Below are 23888 nucleotides of genomic sequence, written 5' to 3' on the forward strand. Positions count from 1 at the left end.
GGAATGATTGAATCTCCGTCAGTCAATCCGTCGAGGGAGCTAGTATAGACCACACCATGAGACGAATTCAAAGTTCGGTGAGTCTCCACCCGCACAGGGAACGTGTACAGGAGTGTGGCCCGAAGCAGTTTTTGCGCCTGAAAGGCGCTCTCAGTTTCTAGTAATAAGGTACCGTTACGCAACCTGGTACAAGATTTAACAGATCCGGCTATGGCATCTAGGGCAGGCGGTAGTACTTTTGTCACTGGTGGCTGGTCACGTTTCCGTTTTTGGGCAGAAGTCGAGACAGATGGAGTGAAATCCATTGTGGAGGAATCCCGCACGATTGCCAGCGTCTCCGATGGCGCGCTCCTTTCTTGTGGGGACCCTCTCAGAGGGCACTCCCGCCTTAGGTGAATGTTTACACCTCAGGTCACACCTCCCGAGAAACAGATGGAGGGACCAATCGGCATGGTCGGAAGGTGTCAGCTCAGGCAATCACCCCTCCCTGGGCCTCGCCTTTACCAGGGGTACGTGCGTGCCTTACTTGTCTACCCAGGGCGGGGAATTACGCGTTACCCCGTCACCGGCTAGGCGTGCAAACGAGTGGGTCGGCCTTCAGGCACGCACAGGGAGGAAGGAAGAAGAGAAAAAAGAAGATGTCTACCCAGGGCGGGGAATTACGCGTTACCCCGTCACCGGCTAGGCGTGCAAACGAGTGGGTCGGCCTTCAGGCACGCACAGGGAGGAAGGAAGAAGAGAAAAAAGAAGAGAGAGAGGGGGAGAGAGAGGACAGACTGTCTCAAACGCCACGGCAACGAGAAGACGGCAACGAGAAGACGGCAACGAGAAGACGGCAACGAGAAGACGGCAACGAGAAGACGGCAACGAGAAGACGGCAACGAGAAGACGGCAACGAGAAGACGGCAACGAGAAGACGGCAACGAGAAGACGGCAACGAGAAGACGGCAACGAGAAGACGGCAACGAGAAGACGGCAACGAGAAGACGGCAACGAGAAGACGGCAACGAGAAGACGGCAACGAGAAGACGGCAACGAGAAGACGGCAACGAGAAGACGGCAACGAGAAGACGGCAACGAGAAGACGGCAACGAGAAGACGGCAACGAGAAGACGGCAACGAGAAGACGGCAACGAGAAGACGGCAACGAGAAGACGGCAACGAGAAGACGGCAACGAGAAGACGGCAACGAGAAGACGGCAACGAGAAGACGGCAACGAGAAGACGGCAACGAGAAGACGGCAACGAGAAGACGGCAACGAGAAGACGGCAACGAGAAGACGGCAACGAGAAGACGGCAACGAGAAGACGGCAACGAGAAGACGGCAACGAGAAGACGGCAACGAGAAGACGGCAACGAGAAGACGGCAACGAGAAGACGGCAACGAGAAGACGGCAACGAGAAGACGGCAACGAGAAGACGGCAACGAGAAGACGGCAACGAGAAGACGGCAACGAGAAGACGGCAACGAGAAGACGGCAACGAGAAGACGGCAACGAGAAGACGGCAACGAGAAGACGGCAACGAGAAGACGGCAACGAGAAGACGGCAACGAGAAGACGGCAACGAGAAGACGGCAACGAGAAGACGGCAACGAGAAGACGGCAACGAGAAGACGGCAACGAGAAGACGGCAACGAGAAGACGGCAACGAGAAGACGGCAACGAGAAGACGGCAACGAGAAGACGGCAACGAGAAGACGGCAACGAGAAGACGGCAACGAGAAGACGGCAACGAGAAGACGGCAACGAGAAGACGGCAACGAGAAGACGGCAACGAGAAGACGGCAACGAGAAGACGGCAACGAGAAGACGGCAACGAGAAGACGGCAACGAGAAGACGGCAACGAGAAGACGGCAACGAGAAGACGGCAACGAGAAGACGGCAACGAGAAGACGGCAACGAGAAGACGGCAACGAGAAGACGGCAACGAGAAGACGGCAACGAGAAGACGGCAACGAGAAGACGGCAACGAGAAGACGGCAACGAGAAGACGGCAACGAGAAGACGGCAACGAGAAGACGGCAACGAGAAGACGGCAACGAGAAGACGGCAACGAGAAGACGGCAACGAGAAGACGGCAACGAGAAGACGGCAACGAGAAGACGGCAACGAGAAGACGGCAACGAGAAGACGGCAACGAGAAGACGGCAACGAGAAGACGGCAACGAGAAGACGGCAACGAGAAGACGGCAACGAGAAGACGGCAACGAGAAGACGGCAACGAGAAGACGGCAACGAGAAGACGGCAACGAGAAGACGGCAACGAGAAGACGGCAACGAGAAGACGGCAACGAGAAGACGGCAACGAGAAGACGGCAACGAGAAGACGGCAACGAGAAGACGGCAACGAGAAGACGGCAACGAGAAGACGGCAACGAGAAGACGGCAACGAGAAGACGGCAACGAGAAGACGGCAACGAGAAGACGGCAACGAGAAGACGGCAACGAGAAGACGGCAACGAGAAGACGGCAACGAGAAGACGGCAACGAGAAGACGGCAACGAGAAGACGGCAACGAGAAGACGGCAACGAGAAGACGGCAACGAGAAGACGGCAACGAGAAGACGGCAACGAGAAGACGGCAACGAGAAGACGGCAACGAGAAGACGGCAACGAGAAGACGGCAACGAGAAGACGGCAACGAGAAGACGGCAACGAGAAGACGGCAACGAGAAGACGGCAACGAGAAGACGGCAACGAGAAGACGGCAACGAGAAGACGGCAACGAGAAGACGGCAACGAGAAGACGGCAACGAGAAGACGGCAACGAGAAGACGGCAACGAGAAGACGGCAACGAGAAGACGGCAACGAGAAGACGGCAACGAGAAGACGGCAACGAGAAGACGGCAACGAGAAGACGGCAACGAGAAGACGGCAACGAGAAGACGGCAACGAGAAGACGGCAACGAGAAGACGGCAACGAGAAGACGGCAACGAGAAGACGGCAACGAGAAGACGGCAACGAGAAGACGGCAACGAGAAGACGGCAACGAGAAGACGGCAACGAGAAGACGGCAACGAGAAGACGGCAACGAGAAGACGGCAACGAGAAGACGGCAACGAGAAGACGGCAACGAGAAGACGGCAACGAGAAGACGGCAACGAGAAGACGGCAACGAGAAGACGGCAACGAGAAGACGGCAACGAGAAGACGGCAACGAGAAGACGGCAACGAGAAGACGGCAACGAGAAGACGGCAACGAGAAGACGGCAACGAGAAGACGGCAACGAGAAGACGGCAACGAGAAGACGGCAACGAGAAGACGGCAACGAGAAGACGGCAACGAGAAGACGGCAACGAGAAGACGGCAACGAGAAGACGGCAACGAGAAGACGGCAACGAGAAGACGGCAACGAGAAGACGGCAACGAGAAGACGGCAACGAGAAGACGGCAACGAGAAGACGGCAACGAGAAGACGGCAACGAGAAGACGGCAACGAGAAGACGGCAACGAGAAGACGGCAACGAGAAGACGGCAACGAGAAGACGGCAACGAGAAGACGGCAACGAGAAGACGGCAACGAGAAGACGGCAACGAGAAGACGGCAACGAGAAGACGGCAACGAGAAGACGGCAACGAGAAGACGGCAACGAGAAGACGGCAACGAGAAGACGGCAACGAGAAGACGGCAACGAGAAGACGGCAACGAGAAGACGGCAACGAGAAGACGGCAACGAGAAGACGGCAACGAGAAGACGGCAACGAGAAGACGGCAACGAGAAGACGGCAACGAGAAGACGGCAACGAGAAGACGGCAACGAGAAGACGGCAACGAGAAGACGGCAACGAGAAGACGGCAACGAGAAGACGGCAACGAGAAGACGGCAACGAGAAGACGGCAACGAGAAGACGGCAACGAGAAGACGGCAACGAGAAGACGGCAACGAGAAGACGGCAACGAGAAGACGGCAACGAGAAGACGGCAACGAGAAGACGGCAACGAGAAGACGGCAACGAGAAGACGGCAACGAGAAGACGGCAACGAGAAGACGGCAACGAGAAGACGGCAACGAGAAGACGGCAACGAGAAGACGGCAACGAGAAGACGGCAACGAGAAGACGGCAACGAGAAGACGGCAACGAGAAGACGGCAACGAGAAGACGGCAACGAGAAGACGGCAACGAGAAGACGGCAACGAGAAGACGGCAACGAGAAGACGGCAACGAGAAGACGGCAACGAGAAGACGGCAACGAGAAGACGGCAACGAGAAGACGGCAACGAGAAGACGGCAACGAGAAGACGGCAACGAGAAGACGGCAACGAGAAGACGGCAACGAGAAGACGGCAACGAGAAGACGGCAACGAGAAGACGGCAACGAGAAGACGGCAACGAGAAGACGGCAACGAGAAGACGGCAACGAGAAGACGGCAACGAGAAGACGGCAACGAGAAGACGGCAACGAGAAGACGGCAACGAGAAGACGGCAACGAGAAGACGGCAACGAGAAGACGGCAACGAGAAGACGGCAACGAGAAGACGGCAACGAGAAGACGGCAACGAGAAGACGGCAACGAGAAGACGGCAACGAGAAGACGGCAACGAGAAGACGGCAACGAGAAGACGGCAACGAGAAGACGGCAACGAGAAGACGGCAACGAGAAGACGGCAACGAGAAGACGGCAACGAGAAGACGGCAACGAGAAGACGGCAACGAGAAGACGGCAACGAGAAGACGGCAACGAGAAGACGGCAACGAGAAGACGGCAACGAGAAGACGGCAACGAGAAGACGGCAACGAGAAGACGGCAACGAGAAGACGGCAACGAGAAGACGGCAACGAGAAGACGGCAACGAGAAGACGGCAACGAGAAGACGGCAACGAGAAGACGGCAACGAGAAGACGGCAACGAGAAGACGGCAACGAGAAGACGGCAACGAGAAGACGGCAACGAGAAGACGGCAACGAGAAGACGGCAACGAGAAGACGGCAACGAGAAGACGGCAACGAGAAGACGGCAACGAGAAGACGGCAACGAGAAGACGGCAACGAGAAGACGGCAACGAGAAGACGGCAACGAGAAGACGGCAACGAGAAGACGGCAACGAGAAGACGGCAACGAGAAGACGGCAACGAGAAGACGGCAACGAGAAGACGGCAACGAGAAGAAGGCAAGGGAAAGAGTAAGGAAGACAGTGAGGTGGAAAAGAGCAAAGAAAGGAACCAACCAAAGGAGGGAAGAAACGAGAAGTGAAAAAGCAAAATGACCGCAAATAGAGGTCGTGGAACCGTCCGTCTCCGGATGCAGGCGCTAACGACCCCCTTGAGGGGGTGTGACTCCTTTTAGTTGCCTCTTACGACAGGCAGGAATACCTCGGGCCTATTCTAATCACCGGACCCGCAGGGGGGGGTCTTGTTAAGATGGCAGGGAGGGGGAGCATTCTCCACCGGTGAACGGCCAGATGTTCGGCTACCAGCAGTGCGGCCAGGCAAAACGGATGATGGCCTGGGGCGCCAACTGCTGGGTGGCACAGGAGAAGAAACGCGCCGTGACGGAGAAGGTGAACTTTGCTTCCTATGAGCCTTCTTGGAAGGTCGTTTAGTCGAAGTACTGGTCGATGGCTGGGAGTTCGAGGTGCGTAAGAAGTCTGCACAGGACAGTTCCTTCTTGAAGGCCCGTGCATCTGACTTCTGGGTCTTTGCCTTGGCAGAAGCTGATAAAGGTGCTTGTGTCGTAGGGATGGCAGGAGGAAGAGGAGACGTTGACCGGGCAATCTTAGCACTGGCCAAACCGACAACTGTAGTGCTTAAGGTCAGATTGCATGTCTGCGTCGCCATCTCCCTGGTAGTGCGAGGAGAGGCGAGGCGAGGACAGTACTGTATTTCCCTGCTGGGAGCAGCGTGGGCTTCCTACTAGCAAATAGCTTGCAAGTAGCCGAGGTGGACACTTTCTCTTTGACCCGAAATTCCTGTATACAGCGTTCTTCCTTGTACATGGGACAGTCGCGAGAGGACGCTGCATGGACACCTTGACAGTTCACACAACGAGGAGACGGAGGTGGACAGTCACCCTCATGGGCATCCCTGTCCCAAGTGACATTTAGCCGCATTAGAACAAGACTGGCGAGTGTGATTAAAATGCTGACACTGGTAGCAGCGCGTAGGTGTCGGGACATAGGGGCGAACAGAAATAACCTCATAGCCCACTTTGATGCGCGACGGCAGCTGAACACTATGAAATGTCAAGGAAAGTGTCCAGGTCAGTACAAGGTCATTGTTGACCTTTTTCATGACCCTATGGACAGCCATCACGCCCTGCTTAGCGAGCAAAGACTGAATCTCCTCGCCAGGCAATCCGTCGAGTGTGCTAGTATATACCACACCACGCGACGAATTCAAAGTGCGGTGAGCCTCCACCCGGACAGGGAACGTGTACAGGAGTATGGCCCAAAGCAGTATTTGTGCCTGAAAGGCGCTCTCAGTTTCTAGTAACAAGGTACCATTACGCATCCTGGTACAAGACTTGACAGATCCAGCTATGGCATCTACGCCCTTCTGGATAACGAAAGGGTTGACAAGTGAAAAATCCTTCCCGTCCTCAGATTGAGAAACTACGAGGAACTTTGGGGCAGGCAGTAGTACTTTTGTCACTGGTGGCTGGTCAAGTTTCCGTTTTTGGGCAGGAGTCAAGAGAGAAGAAGAGAAATCCATTGCAGAGGAATCCCCCACGATTGCCAGCATCTCCGATGGCGAGCTCCTTCCTTGTGGAGACCCACTCAGAGGGCACTCCCGCCTTAGGTGAATGTTTACACCTCATGTCACACCTCCCGAAAAACTGATGGAGGGACCAATTGGCATGGTCGGAAGGTGTCAGCTCAGGCTATCACCCCTCCCCGGGCCTGGCCTTTACCAGGGGGTACGTGCGTGCCTTACTTGTCTACTTGTCTACCCAGGGTGGGGAATTACACGTTACCCCGTCACCGGCTACGCGTGCGAATGCGTGGGCCGGCCTTCAGGCACGCACAGGGAGGAAAGAAGAAGACAAAAAAAGAAGGGAGATAGGGAGAGAAAGGACAGACTGTCTCAAACGCTGAGGTGGAGGCAAGGAGGAGGAGGAAGACAGTGAGAGGGAAAAGGACAGAGAAAGGAACCAAACAAAGGGAGGAAGAAACAAGAATAAGTGAAAAACCAAAATGACCACAAACGGAAGTCATGGAACCGTCTGTCTCCGGACGCAGGCGCAAACTACCCCCTTAAGGGGAGGGACTCCTTTTAGTTGTGTCTTACGACAGGCAGGAATACCTCGGGCCTATTCTAACCCCCAGACCCGCAGGGGGAACATCAGGGAGTAACTTCCATGGTACTAGAGGGAGCTGTGGAGGACAAAAACTATAGAGGCAGACGGACATTTGAATATATCCAACAAATTATTGAGGACGTAGGTTGCAAGTGCTACTTTGAGATGATGAGGTTAGCACAGGAGAAGAATTAATGATGGGCTGCATAAAACAGGTTTGAAGAAAGAAAGAACAGACTTTAAACTAAGGATAAACAGAATTGTGCTGTAACGTGGGTAAGGAAACCGAGTGTGCAAGGGAAAATGAAATCAGCATTTCATTGATGTTTGTAATTTCATTTTTATATTCATATTTATGCAAAATATAAAACCATCATGTGTACTATATACACTGTTCACACAACATTAAACACAGATAAAAACCATGTATACTTAAGTTATTTTGAGTATCAGATTCCAGTGACTCAAGGTAAAATTAATACAGCATATATTTACAGCAGCCGTCAAATATTTCAACATCACATAAAAACAGAATAAGCCATACAACTGGAAGAGAGGAATTTGAAAGACAACACATGGTAGCTGCCTTAGATAATGAACTGAAGATACCAATGCTTGTCAATGTTTGAAAATATGCTTACAAGTAGAAAGACTAAAAATTTTATCGCAGATTTGGTATCTTCAATGTTCAAATGAAATGCTTAATTTGTTTATAATGTAAGCATATCAAGGTAAAATCTTATGTGTGATTTAGTACTTCATAAAAGTATAAACCTGCAACACATGCATAATCTATGACAATCATGTAATCCATGAAATACTGCCATACACGCGTCTAGTTATGATGCTCACATGCAAACAATTTCATCAGTTTATTTCCTTCAAGTTTTCACAGTTAATCTCTTTCTTACATCATTCTTAAAACTGAATCCCTCCCTGTTCACCACTGTATGCAGTAGATATGCCACTTCTCAATATTCCACAGAGTGCAAATACTTCACATACCAACGAAAATTTGAAAATTCTGGTAACACATCCATTTTCTCCAGATTACTTTAATCAAATTAAATGCACTCTCCAGGCACATTTTCTCAGATTGTGTCAAGAACCTTGAGGTACTAGCATAAATGTTCAATTTAAGGTGGAATGTAAGAAGCCTTGACAAACCTATTTTATTATCCTCAGGAATGTATCAACCAGCAATGATGTATCTTCTCTTCCACATCTTTGAAATAGATCAATCGTACCTTCCCAGTGCTCCTGAAGTCATTTCACTTGAAATATTGCATCAAAAACATACATAACAAATGCTTAGGTACAATAATGTACTGGCTGTAATTTAGCTCCTGCCTACAAGATAATTTCAATTTCTCTTTTTAAAAGATTAATGAGAAAGTAATGACTTCATTAAGAAATTCCATGAAAGTTGAGATGGTCACTTCAGCAGAAGACAGCCAACTTTGATACTTGAACCTGAAGTCCTTTATCAATGTCAATACACAAGCTTTTGCTTACATTGTCAGTAAGCTGAGTCATTTCTGTAGCTCCCAGATATGATATATCACAGGTGCAACACACTCTTGTCAGGCTTATAAAAAACATACTGCATGCACGTCAGAAATCTGAAAGGAAAAAGTGATTGTCAGTGGTCAGTTATGTGACAAAACTGAAAATTATTTCAAAATCATTTTCTGTTTGAATAAACTGAATCAGAACATGCTTGCAAGGAATTAGTGGCACACATCCTTAAATTTTCATGCATGAAAGTTGTCTAAAAGTGGCTTTCATTAAAAAAATGTCTTCATTTGTTCAATAGGTTATTCCTTTAACTGTTTACCACATGAGTGAATCTAATATACCTAGAAGCATTTATCTTTCTGCACAATTATGTTTTGTAGCCCAGCTCAAACCATAGTATTTTGTATTATTATTCAAAGAAAGATGTTTTTCTTATGAACAAGCAGTCCAAATTTCTCTAGTAAATATTTTCTTACACCAAAACATTGGTGCACCATTTATTTGCATCACTTAACCTCTAATCAGTTTTCACTGCCTTCTGCAAATCAGTAACACAGATCAATGTCAATTCTGCAGTTTAGAGGTGAAGTGTCCCCTGAAGTACTTACGCAGTAGGCTTAAGCTCCTTAAAGGCAAAAGGGCATTTGGTGATGTAGGTGTGTGACTTTTTCCAACAGTGGTAATGCTGTAATAAAATGAGGAGTGGAAATGGAAAACATTCCGAGTGCTAATCATTTCACAGAATACTTTTTCAGGGTTACTGTGTTCTCAGTGCACTGTTGCATGACCCTACAACTGTTCCAAGTGCCAAATAATGTAAAAAGGGTCCTAAAAATTCATCAACAGATTGCACAGTCTGTACCCAATAGTGCTTCACACTGTACTTTCAACTTCCGTGCATCGAGTGTCGTGTCTCCACTTAGCCTGGAATAATTTGAAGAGGAACACAAGTTTTTCCTGAGTGAGCACAGCTTTTCCAACAGACAGATTTTACAGTTATAAAGAAATACAGGAAGGAGAGCTAGGCTTTTGTTCCAGATCTACACGAGATTTTTGAGCCAGCTGAAGTTACAAACCCATCTGATGCCATTCCCAAGCAGCTAAAATTTCTTTAAAATCAAAGATTCTTCTGAAATATCACATTCATCCATCTCTAGTAGCCATTAAAAATTCTTTTTCTGAAAAATAAGAATGGGAACATGTCAATTTATTCAAAAGAGGAGAGTGGGAAGATGGGAAGACCAAGTCAGATGTATGTAATGCCACACTTCATCTGAAAGATGAGTCACATTTGTCTGTTTTAAAACACTAAGACCTGTTGTTGATGCAGCTTCATTCTCAACAGAATGGAGATTTCTACTGTAAACTTCACACCACCTGGACCCAAGAAAGGAGCCGAGTAGGAATCAGTAGTCAATAATGAGACTTTCATTGACTTTCATTTTGTTATTCTCTTGTAAAATACTTACAAGAAATCACAAATAATTTTTGTTGACTGCAGTTCTATTACTAGAAATATTACTGCTGCCTCTGTATTAATGGCACTTACAGTCATTCACTTCCTGGAATGGTACTTTGAACATTCTTCAGGAATTATTTATTTCCTAATTTGCTACTTTAGCTGTGATGAGGTAAGGTTATGCATATTTAGGTGAAGTAATCAGCTGCCCAGTACTGGTACAAAGTACAATGTAATTGTTGGCTGAATGCTAGTGGGCCCAGGTCTCGGGGCACATTGCAGTAGGTCTGGCTCCCACCTGGGTGACCAGTACGAGCAAGTCCACGTACAAAGAATGGTAGTATTGTCAAAAATAAGGAAAATCACAGTATGGGGAATTTTGATGGCTATCATCTGCATGGCCTCTATGCAGGAGATTGTGCTCCATGACATGGTGGAGTGTCAGACAAATGTAGCTTTTTACAGCTCTTTGAGAGTCTATAATAATTCACATCAAGTACTAAAGCAAATCTGAATACATCTGTTCTCAGAAAAATAACTTCCATCCAACAACACAACAATATTTCAATAACTTTAAAACTACAGACACCAAAATTCACATGGAATAAACATATACCACAATGAACCTTTGAATTAACTTTTTATGGCAGCTAAGACGATAGCACTGCACTATAGCTATCATCTCTGAAAGCTTCATACCTGTATATTTTATTGATTTACAGTGTCTTATTTATCTTTTTCATTATGTAAAAGCTTATCAGAACTCTGTATTCTCCTCATTTACATGGCAAATGAACGCAGCAGCAATACCGTACATTGTCATACTATGCAGTTATTTTATGCACAGTTTACTATTTAGCCAGTAACATACTTTAAACGTTGATTGCAAGTGCTATTAAAAACCATAGCAATTTAAACGTGGTCAGTTGCTTGTGTTCGCTGACATCACTATTATGAAGACTACCAAGAGAGACTTCTGTCAAGCATGCATAAATAATTGTTTAAATAATACTTAGCAATAACATGTAGTCATTTAACATGAGTGCACTTTTACAAGACTACTGGCTCATGTATTTATGAACCCATTATTACTTATACTTATTACTTATATTCATTATAAATGACCTAAATGTAACCAAATGCATATATTTTTTATTTTATTTTATTTAAACTTAATTGTAATATATTAGTTTAGGGCTGAAAAGTGGTCGAGATGACTAATCACTTCTGTAGCATTAAGAATGATTCATTTTTTGTGGGTGATAGCCTTCAGCCAACAGAAAAGCTGATATTAGTGGGACACTACAGGAGTCAACTGGTGATTGGGACTTTTAGAGTGAAGTGCTCAAAGAATCAATTCTGACAGTGTGTGGAGTTCTGGAAGGAGGCAGACCAGCCTCTGGCCTAAAGGTAACAACCACCACCAACACCACCAAAGACTGGTTTGCTGCTCTATTCTGTGCAAGCCTCTTCATTTCGAAGTAACTACTGAACCCCACATCCTTCTGAATCTGCTTACTGTATTCATCTTTATTCCCCTCACCCACTCTTCACTCTAGTACTAAGTTGGTGATCCCATGATGCCTCAGAATGTGTCCTACCAACCGATCCCTTCTTCTAGTCATATTGTATCACAAATTTCTCTTCTCCCCAGTTATATTCAGTGTCTCCTCATTAGCTACATGATCTACCCATCTAATCTTCAGCATCCTTCTACAGCACTACATTTCAAAAGCTTCTGTTCTCTCCTTGTCTAAATTGTTTATTGTCCATGTTTCCACTTACACACATGGCTTCACTCGACACAAATACTTTCAGAAAGGACTTCCTGACACACAAATCTATACCCGATGTTAACAAATTTCTCTTCTTCAGAAACACTTGTTGCCATTGCCAGTCTGCACTTTAATATCCTTCCTACTTCGATCATTGTCAGTTATTTTGCTTTCTGAAGAGCAAAACGCATGTACTACTTTATGTGTCTCATTTTCTAATCTAATTTCCTCAGCATCACCTGATTTAATTCGACGACATTCGATTATCCTCATTTTGCTTTTGTTGGTGATCATCTTATATCCTCCTTTCAAGACATTGTCCATTCCATTCAACTGCTCTTCCAAGTCCTTTTCTGTCTCTGACAATTACTGTTTCTCTTTTGTGCACCTTGACTCTTATAACTGCAGTGTACAAGTAGGTGGTGGAAGATCAAAATGGTTAAAGACAAATAGAAGTATTCAGCAAGGAAGTTTGCTCTCCCCTTTACTCTTCATTACACTTATGGAAACAATCAGGAAAGAAGTGAAAGAAGTGAAAGAAGTGAAAGAAGTGAAAGAAGTGAAAGAAGTGAAAGAAGTGAAAGAAGTGAAAGAAGTGAAAGAAGTGAAAGAAGTGAAAGAAGTGAAAGAAGTGAAAGAAGTGAAAGAAGTGAAAGAAGTGAAAGAAGTGAAAGAAGTGAAAGAAGTGAAAGAAGTGAAAGAAGTGAAAGAAGTGAAAGAAGTGAAAGAAGTGAAAGAAGTAGAAAATGGAGATCTCAATGCTTTTGTTTTTACTGATGACATTGCCATTTGGGGAGAGATGGAAATAGAGGTTCAGAGGAGACTACATTACTGGAACACAAAATTTAGGAAATTTAAGTTAACTGTGAGTAGGAACAAGACAGTGCCAATGAAGATGAGGACACCCACATCTTGTCACATAATACTGGAGGGGAGAAGGTTGAATGTGTGACAAGCTGCAATTATCTGGGGAGCATCATCATATCACACACTGGAAGTTCCAAACTAGAAGTCTTAAACGGAATAACAAAAGGATCTAGCTTCTTCCACCAAGTTGAAATCTAATCTGGGACAAGGAAGTCCCTCACAGAGCCAAACAGACTGTGTGTAAAACTTGTCTCCTGCCAATCATAATGTATAGTCTAGAGGCCTGTATTGTAAGTGAGAGAGAAGGGAGTCAAAAGCATGTGAAATGAAGTTTCTTGGGTCAGCTCTACAAAAAACTAGGAGAGACCTGCAGGTGACATTAACTACAGAGGAGAGGACGAGTGCTTTGAGATTGAAGTGGTTCGGTCATGTGAAGCAAATGCACCCGACTAACTCCACACTACTATTTGGAGATGAAGGTACGAAAGAAGACCAGTTGGGCAGCCTAGAAAGAGATGGACAGATCAGGTTAAGGAAGATCTCAAGAGGAGATGAGTAAGATGGGATGTAGTGGAGAGGGAAAAGCTAAATCTGGACAGAAACCAATGGAAGCATATTGTTCACCAAGTTCCTACCCAGCTCAATGGAACAAAATCCTGAAAATTACGGAACTAAGAATAGACGAGAGTATGAGTACTATCCTCTGCATCACTTGATTTGTGAATCATCATGTTATGAGGCGGTGAATGTTCATGTATTGTGATTACACAATGGGCTGAGTTTTTGGGTATTTTGATGATTATTTAGTTTGGAAATTTTGCTGCCATTCTTGTAGTGCCCTCAACGTAACTCTACCGCATTTGATAAGGGTATTTGTTGTCTGTATTCTAGCTGAATATCTTAAGACCATTTCCCATTTCTTTGAGATTTCCTTTCTTGAATAAACAATATTCAACACTATTCTCAGTCACATACATCACTTACAGACATTAGAATCAACCCTTGTTATTAAATTATTCATTTAACTTTTATTTTGTATTTCTGTCTATTTTATTGATTCACAATTCGAGACAATGCGTAGACTATTTGACTGCAGGATGACAGCTACAGGTTATTTGTCACAAATCAGGTGTGGGGCATGAAAGATGTGTGTTGCTTGATCCTATGACTACATTGAGCTATTCTTTTTAATCCTTTGACTGCTAGGGACATGTTAACTCGTCATACCTCGCCATTCCCCTGGTGCACCTGACTTGCGTAAGTGCAGGCCTTGGGTCTTCCCTACAGCGCTAAGGACATGTTGACGCGTACCAAGCCACGGTCCTTTCCACCACTAGGGACGAGTTTAGGTGCACTGAGTCACAGCTACCTGATCACTACAGGTGTGTAAACATGCAGATCTGTCTTTCTGCCCTGCTCTTCCAGTCGCTGTTCAGTGGTCTGACAGTCTAGTTCGAGAGTGCATATTTGTTTGTTGCCGTGTTCCCTCTTTGCAGAATTCGACTGATTCCTGTGTTTTTGTCAGTTTTCTTGTACTCTATTTGAGAAATGTCACATTGCTGTGGTTGCACACACAAAGAAATCCCAGATATGCTTACTAAGAGTGGCAGTGACTGAATTCTCTGACATTGCTAGTAGCGACTAGTCTCCAACAGAATCTCAAAGCTGTTGTCCTCAGCCCTTTACATCAGAGGCGAGACCAAGAATTACAGTCAGCAGTTCCTGTGCATTTGAGGAATCAGAAAGTGATAGTGAAATTGTTCAGGAAAGAGTGAGCTAAAGTGACATTTGACTGGAAAGAAACTGATTTCCAGCCATTAAACTATTACTTCAATGACTTGAGTTAAGGTCACAAATGTCAATCAGATACTGACCCTAGCATTCTTTCATTTTTTGTGATATTTATGTCTCAAGAACTGTTGCAATTTATTGAAGACTAAACAAATCTTTTTTACATTTACACCAGAGAAAATACAACAGAATCTAAATTATCAACTGTCGAAGTTGAAAGGCACTGGATTTGAGGAAAAGTATTGTTTTGTTGCTATTTTCCTTCTAGTGGCACAAGTTAAAAAGTTGCAAGTAAGTGATTATTGGTCCAGAGACACACTTTTGAACAACAGTTTTCAGTGAAATTATGCCCCAAGACCGTTTTTGTCCACTTCTGAGAATGTTACACTTCAGTGATAACTCTGCAAGTACTGGAGGTGACAGTCTATTTAAAATTACGACAATTGTTGACAAAGTTCATAAGATGTTTCCCAATTCATTTTGCCCACATCAAAAGCTTCATATAGATGAAAGCCTCTTACTGTTTAAAGGACGATATCTTTTAAGCAATTTATTCCAACCAAGCAAAGTAGGTTCAGAATAAACACATTTGACTGTCAGAGAGGATATATTTTGGATTTTACTGTATATACAAGTGCAACAACAGAAATTTGGTTCCACAATTTGGGAGAAAGTGGCAACATAGGGGCAGCTCTTATGGGACCACATTTGGAACGGGGTCATATTCTGTATGTAGATAATTGGTACTCCAGCCCAGACCTGTTCCTCTGGCTTCACAACCATGGAACAGACACATGTGGCACTCATCATAAGAATAGGCACAACATGCCAAAACTGCAGAAGAAATTAAAACAAGGAAAAACTAAGTTTAAGTCCACTGACAAAGTCCTTGCTATCAAGTGGTGAAATGAGAGAGAGAGGGGGGGAGGGGGGGGGGAGGGGGGGGGAGGGAGGGAGAGAGAGAGAGAGAGAGAGAGAGAGAGAGAGAGAGAGAGAGAGAGAGAGAGGAGGAGGTGCATGTTGACCACAAGTCACACAACACAAATGGTTGAAACAGAAGATTGACAGACATACCGGCGAAAAAAATGAAGAAGCTGCAATATATTGTACACTCCTGGAAATGGAAAAAGAACACATTGACACCGGTGTGTCAGACCCACCATACTTGCTGCGGACACTGCGAGAGGACTGAACAAGCAATGATCACACGCACGGCACAGCCGACACACCAGGAACCGCGGTGTTGGCCGTCGAATGGCGCTAGCTGCGCAGCATTTGTGCACCGCCGCCGTCAGTGTCAGCCAGTTTGCCGTGGCATACGGAGCTCCATCGCAGTCTTTAACACTGGTAGCATGCCGCGACAGCGTGGACGTGAACCGTATGTGCAGTTGACGGACTTTGAGCAAGGGCCTATAGTGGGCATGCGGGAGGCCGGGTGGACGTACCGCCGAATTGCTCAACACGTGGGGCGTGAGGTCTCCACAGTACATCGATGTTGTCGCCAGTGGTCGGCGGAAGGTGCACGTGCCCGTCGACCTGGGACCAGACCGCAGCGACGCACAGATGCACGCCAAGACCGTAGGATCCTACGCAGTGCCGTAGGGGACCGCACCGCCACTTCCCAGCAAATTAGGGACACTATTGCTCCAGGGGTATCGGCGAGGACCATTCGCAACCGTCTCCATGAAGCTGGGCTACGGTCCCGCACACCGTTAGGCCGTCTTCTGCTCACGCCCCAACATCGTGCAGCCCGCCTCCAGTGGTGTCGCGACAGGCGTGAATGGAGGGACGAATGGAGACGTGTCGTCTTCAGCGATGAGAGTTGCTTCTGCCTTGGTGCCAATGATGGTCGTATGCGTGTTTGGCGCCGTGCAGGTGAGCGCCACAATCAGGACTGCATACGACCGAGGCACACAGGGCCAACACCCGGCATCATGGTGTGGGGAGCGATCTCCTACACTGGCCGTACACCACTGGTGATCGTCGAGGGGACACTGAATAGTGCACGGTACATCCAAACTGTCATCGAACCCATCGTTCTACCATTCCTAGGCCGGCAAGGGAACTTGCTGTTCCAACAGGACAATGCACGTCCGCATGTATCCCGTGCCACCCAATGTGCTCTAGAAGGTGTAAGTCAACTACCCTGGCCAGCAAGATCTCCGGATCTGTCCCCCATTGAGCATGTTTGGGACTGGATGAAGTGTCGTCTCACGCGGTCTGCACGTCCAGCACGAACGCTGGTCCAACTGAGGCGCCAGGTGGAAATGGCATGGCAAGCCGTTCCACAGGACTACATCCAGCATCTCTACGATCGTCTCAATGGGAGAATAGCAGCCTGCATTGCTGCGAAAGGTGGATATACACTGTACTAGTGCCGACATTGTGCATGCTCTGTTGCCTGTGTCTATGTGCCTGTGGTTCTGTCAGTGTGATCATGTGATGTATCTGACCCCAGGAATGTGTCAATAAAGTTTCCCCTTCCTGGGACAATGAATTCACGGTGTTCTTATTTCAGTTTCCAGGAGTGTAGATTACAGTTTGAGTATGGGTGCAGTTGACTGTTGTGACATGTTACTGAGCTCAGTGGGATTTGACCATACCCCAATCAGACCCCACATCACAGCCATTCTCAACACTGTGAATAAGGACTTTTGCTGTCAAAGTAAGTGGAGAACCAATTGTGAGCTACTCCCATATTCCGTACTGGTCCAGCTTCTGGAGCAATATTGAGAGATCAACACAATCGCCTCAGTTAAATAAAAAAATGTCTAATATTTCAAACCTTTTGTTTAATCCTCCCAGTACCTCAAAGACGAAAGATAATATAGCATTTTCAGTTGTTAAACAAGTTCTGAAGCCAAATTGTATATCTGAAAACAAATCGTGTGATATAAAGTGATCAATTGCCCTTACATAGACACAGCCTTTTCAGATGGCATAGAAATAGGCCTGAATTGCCTAATTATTCCTTTCTCCTTTTTATAAAGCAGCTTTACTACTAAGTAATCATTCAGGAAACTGACCATTCTTAAAGGAAAAGTTACAAGGTTAACACGTGCAGCACAATACTTTAATATTCTGCTAGGCACTCCATCATATCCATGAGAATCCTTAGTCTTCAGTGATTTAATTATTGAATTAATCTCCCCTTTGTCAGTATCACAGATTACGTCAGACATCAGTCTCAGAAATGAGTTTACCAGAAATATTTTTACTGTGAACTGACTTTATACCATTGAGCTTCTGCTACTGACCTGACATTTCCTTCACAACTGACCATATGGTTTTAATTTTATCCTGTGAATTAGCTGTCCTATTGGCATACCACATACTCTTTGCCTTCCTAACAACAATTTTAAGCTCCTTACACAACTGTTTCTAATGGGCTACTGTAGCTTAATAGTGACTACTTCTAATATTTTGATGTAATTCCCACTTTGTTCTACATGATATTCTTGTACCACTAGTCAGCTGCCCAGGCTGCCTGTTACTTTTAGTACCCCATTTAGAACATTCTAATCGAAACCAACTCTCAAAGAGCATGAGAAATGTGTTAAGGAAAACATAGATAACTATGTTATTGGCAATATAAACATGCTGCCACTCTGGTTCCTTAACAAGGTTTAAAAAATCTTGTTGCCATTACATTAGCTTTCCTACATAGTTTTTAATTGTGTGTGACATTTGATTTGTTTGAGTACAAAAGCCTTTTAGTGTTAAAATTTGTGCATCATGGTCTGAAAAACCATTCATCCTTTTACTAACAGAATGCCCATCTAGTAATGAAAAATGAATAAAAATATTTTCTATGGCTGTGCTACCTTTCCCCTGCACCCTGGTTGGAATAAACACAATCTGCATCAGATCATATGAATTTAGGATATCTACCAACATCGTATTTCTTGCACAATCAAATACAAAATTTATACTTAAGTCACCACATGTAACTAATTTCTGGTACTTCCTGCAAAGTGAATAAAGAAACCTCTGTAGCTTGAGCGGAAATGCTCTGAAGTCAGACTTAGGGAACCTATAAACAACAGTAGTTAGTAGTTTAGTTTCACTAAATTGAACTGTCCCTGCACAGCATTCAAATACCTGTTCAGTGCAGTGCAGTGATACGTCTGGAGTCAAATGGAATACTGTTTTTTTGTACATAGCCACTCCCCCACCCTGCAAGGAATGCCTTGAAAGACAGCCAGCTAATCTGTATCCTGGTAAAGGAAGCCTCTGAATTGTCAAATTGTTTTAGGTGGTGCTCTGACATACCAATAATTTCAGAGTGAACACCAATAAGCAGTTCACTATCTCTAATACCTCATATTTTGATGAAATATGCTAATTCCTTCTCTACATGGAAACAAAACGTCCTCTGAAGGTGAGCCCTTAGTTAAAGGGATTTCCTTTAAGCAGGTACGAGGGTTGTAACTTAAATAATTGCAACTATTTATTCACAACTGATACAAAAGAGTTACACGTTTGCACCTGTTACTGTCCAAAGCAGTCACCAGCATTGTGTGGAACCCATTGCCCATGATGTGGAAGGCATAGTATACCGTTAGCAGAGCCTGTTCTGTTGATGGTGCAAATGGAGTGATCTACTGCCTGTCTAATCTCTGGAACAATTCTGAAGCGAATGCCACGAAGTGGTTCCTTCATCTTCAGAATCAAATCAAAGTCACAAGGACTAAAGTCCAGGGAGTATGGTGGATGATACAGTCCTTCCCAGTCCCATCGGCTGAACAGAGCCACAGCTTGCATGGTATGTGTCTGTGCATTGCCTTGCAAAATGATGGATTGGTTGCACAGAATGTGTCACCGCTTCTTTCACAAAGCTGGTCACAGGTGATGTTCCAAAAATGAACAATAATATGACTACAGTCCTTGTGACTGATTTTATTCCAAAGATGAAGGACCCACTTCGTGGCATTTGCTTCAGAACTGTTCCAGGGATTCAACAGGCAGTCGACCGCTCCATTCGCACCATGAACAGAACAGCATCTCCACTATATTGTGAGTTGCAACTTACCTTTCCATAGTATTTTGTATCCCATCCCGGATTTTTCATTGATTTTGCCAGAGTGTGAAACAAGTAAGCTTTTGTTTGCATTTTTGTTGCCTCATGACTCATAGCCCTGTAATAGACCAAGATGCAAGGCCTGTCCCATACATCCTCCCACCACCGCCTGCTCCAGTCCTGTCAAGAGCATCACCTACCCCACACAAGCAGAACTACCTGTGAAAGCAGTTGTGTTATCTATTGGACTACCCAATTGCTGATCATGTTGCCTAACACAAAGTCCTTCACTTCAATGACTGCTTCACAGCCTGCACAATCTGGATCCTACCTACCAGCACCACCTTTTCTGAATTGTGCAGGTGAGAACACACTGTGCACTGTATCCTACATTCCCATAACCCTCCTGGTCCCAACTTCCATTACTCAGTGTCCTTTACCCACCTACCCCATTCCTTGTTCCCACTCCAGCATTAAAAACACATCTGTTCCACCAATGCACCCACAATCTTATCTTTTTACTGCTCTCTATTTCCACTACCCCTTTTCCCCTCCCAACTGCACTTAGCTGCACTACCCTCCCTCCAACTCCTCTCTGTATGCACCCACAAGCAGCACTTTACTGCCCCCACCCCTACCCAGCTATCCCTCCCTCCCCCTATCTATCCCAGCCTCCTGCCTATTCCCCCCTCCCATCTGTATTGCTTCTCTTATCATTTACTGTTTTGTGCATGCGCGTGTCAGAACGAAGCCCTTTGAAGGAACATAGCTTGTTTGTACAGTCTTTTGTTGTGCCTGTCTGCAATTTAACATCTCCACTATATTGTGACTAGTAATTTATTGTCATAGTATTTCCATCGTTAGATGCAATAATATGACCGACAGACCACAATGCAGTCTCACTCCCTTCTCAACTACCACTTACCTCCTGTGTCATCTTACTTATAGCTGCAGTGTGGTTTCTATGCAAGGTATAGTTAGGAACATACAGAGAATGACCACATTCTAAGTAATGACAATGGACACAGCTAAAAACATAAAATTATACCTAGCTTTCAGAACCCTTTATAGTCTTTGCTCCCCTACAAGTTGTCAAAACCTAAGTAAACTACTTTTAACTTCCAAACTTTTAAATAGGTAGCACAGGTAGTCACCACCTGAATGGAAGTAAGGCACAGCTGTTCTCACATAAAACAGAAAACCAAACAATACGAAGACACTTACCACGGGTAATCGAAATAGTCGGCACAAGAAGGTATGTGGCCAGTAGAGGCAGACATGCAGTGCAGTGCTCCTCTGTCGGGTGCCCAGCAGAAGGCGAGAGGCACTGGCGCCAAGCTGAAAGGAGTGTTGGATCTGGAAGGGAACACACGGCCTCTTAATACTCTGGCCGGCAAGGCGAAGCAGGGAAAACGACATATCAGGTCAACATTTTTAAGTTTTCACAGGAATGAAGGAGGACACTGTAATCAAAATAATTTGGCCCATAGCTGTGCAGACAGTTGAGGGATGCCATTACTGATAATGGGGTTTCCCTTTTTGAGCAGCCACTGCATAGTAGGTAAGATGCAGTTCAACATCTCACACCTACTTGCGAGCAGAACTCTCAAGGTACCTCTAGCAAGTCTGCAAAACTATCGTATTAGCAGGTTATACTGATAATATCAATATTTAGAGAACTCTGTAGTCTCTGACTAGAGTACCGAATGTGAAAAATCTGTACACAAATGAGAGACTGACACTTCTGATAGACGAAGCATACTGTTGGACAGGCAACAGCAAAGGTGAGGAGTCTCTTAGTGCTGGCTACGAGAACACATTTCTATGCATGGGCCAAGTCATTTTGCATGAACTCTATATATTGTTTTGCTGTTTCTCAAAAAGAAAATAAATTTGAAAATTTATTGAGTATTGCAGGTGTTCATTTCTGGAATTTTTTTTTTCACTCTTACATTCGTACCAGATAGACTCCTAAGTTTACCACTCTACACACTCCTATTATAAAACACACTATACATGATCATGAGTATGCCATTGCTTTATAATTACAGTTAATGTTTTGTTACTTGTTACTTTACATTGCATGTATGTACAAATGTCATACTTAAAGGGGTAAGGTCCCGAGTTAGAGTCTCAGTCTGGCACACAGTTTTAAGCTGCCAGGAAGTTTAATTTATTTTCACCTAACAGCAACTGGCATGGGGCTGTTTGTGATTTTTGGTCAAACAGTGTGGAATCCATGGGGAACAGATCTTTTTCACAGCTAAATGTTGCAGCAAAACTATATATGAAGTAATTTAATTTTCCTTAATGATGCCTCTGTCTCTGATATTAATTCTCTTCAGTTATATTGTGCACTGCAGCTATATTTTTGTTTGCGAACACCCAATTTTGGGTGATATTTGCAAAATTTGTCATTAACAGGAGCACGACCAGAAACAAATTCTACAAAATCATTATGAACAGTATTTTCTAACGATGACTGAACCATACACTGGACAAAGCAATTTGAGACATTGTTAAGTCTTCATCCAACGAAAATCCATGAAAATCTTTGAAATTTCCCTTTTCTCATAACACTTTCTTTAAACACTTCTCATATACAAACTACTCTGCTAACTTACGAACTGCCATTGTTTTTACATCATCAAATAACAAATTTTAAAACAGTAGTAATGTCACACCTCAACAGCACCACTTACTGATCATACGTAAAACCTCACGTGCAATCCTCATACAATATTGACTTTCATTTTAGAAATGAGTGATTACATAAATAATGGAAAATTTTCACTTACTGGTGGTCATTTATTTTGAATTAATGACAGCTCCATTTGCATAAATATTGTCTCTTTCTAAAATACTCAATGGGGCAAATACTATATGGGTCAATCAAAAAGTATCCATTTTAAGGCACTACATCTGTGTATGTGCAACGTAGTGCAAGTCCTATGCAGATATCTAAGCTCTGACACATAGGCATGGGATTAGTGCAGTATTCACATGTTTTGGACATGCATGTGGTAAACGTGCAAACATTTACTATGGCGGCATTATTACCAACTGTTTCCAAATAGGATCAACATGCCCTTATTCTTTTCTTGTCTGCCACAGGGAGAACACTGGAAGACATCCACAGGAGAATGAAGAAAGCATATGGGGGCAGCATTCGTCAAAATCCACCACTGTGGAACAGTTCAAGTTCCATTCTAGACATTTGACAAGATGCCTATTGATATGGGAGGCCATTATGGACAACAAGAAGTGAGTGGTTGATGATACGATTAGGTTGGACCACTTGTGGACTAGAAAAGGATCTCGGCATCAGCTTCAGTAGTGTGCAAACATTATCTGGCAGGAGTTAGGCTACTGTAACCACCGCAGCCAGACGATGCACGACTTCCAGAATACATACAGGAGATCTGTGAGTGACAAAGCACAGAGACTCTTGCCGAGGATACTCTGCATCCGAGTAGCTTAGGCTCAAAAACATTTAGCAATATGTCCACAGACTTGCCAGGTTATAAAAGATGAGGGGAAACTGATAAGTACTGTTGTGGGTGAAAAAACTTGTGTAGAACTGAGAAAGCCAAAACCAAACCATTACCTGGCAGGTTTAAATACTGAAGCCTCAAACAGAAGCTTCGAAACATACAAATTTGAAATCACTGTCAGTATGTGCAAATACTTGAGTTGCTTGTTTGAATGAGCACTGACTTACTGAGGGGACAATTAAAATTTGAAACAAAATGGGAGTTTCAGATTATAAAATAGCTTTTTCAGAAGAAAAAGTCACATGGAGGCTCATGTATACGTCTGTATAGTGATGGAAACTAAAACCAGAAACTGTTTTAATTATTTAACTGAAGAATGTCTGTCTGAGAGTTGTTCTGTGGAAATAATTGACTTAACAGTATATGTTATAGTAATCTAAATACTTAGAATCCCAGGGAGGTCAACAATACAACTACTCTTATCCAAGTTTCACATTATGCTGGTAGACCTTTGAAGAGAAAAATAGAAAAAACTAATTGCTGCTGATTTTAATATTGATATCACGTATGATAGTAGCTATGCTTCAACATTCACCAACTTGGTATATAGATTCATGGTTTCAAACAATTTCTTTGAATCGACAAGAGGCAATGGGTGGTGATAAACTTTTATTGACTGTGTTAACTGATTATGTATATGAAAGTATGTAAATTTTGTC

The 23888-nt window shown here is 44.8% G+C and overlaps 1 protein-coding gene across 1 annotated transcript in view; it reads left to right on the forward strand.

Annotated features, from left to right (window-relative positions):
• Positions 1–867: 867 nt before the first annotated feature.
• The window catches only part of LOC124716812 (trichohyalin-like), a gene marked incomplete at its 5' end in the record, with an annotated part of 59760 nt that continues 36739 nt past the window's right edge, over positions 868–23888 (forward strand). Inside the window, one exon of the mRNA XM_047243362.1 lies at positions 868–5131. Within this exon, the coding sequence (XP_047099318.1) occupies positions 868–5131 (4264 nt within the window). The remainder of the gene's footprint in view (positions 5132–23888) is intronic.

The sequence above is a fragment of the Schistocerca piceifrons genome, chromosome 9, assembly GCF_021461385.2.
Source record: "Schistocerca piceifrons isolate TAMUIC-IGC-003096 chromosome 9, iqSchPice1.1, whole genome shotgun sequence".
NCBI classification, from domain to species: Eukaryota; Metazoa; Arthropoda; class Insecta; order Orthoptera; family Acrididae; genus Schistocerca; species Schistocerca piceifrons.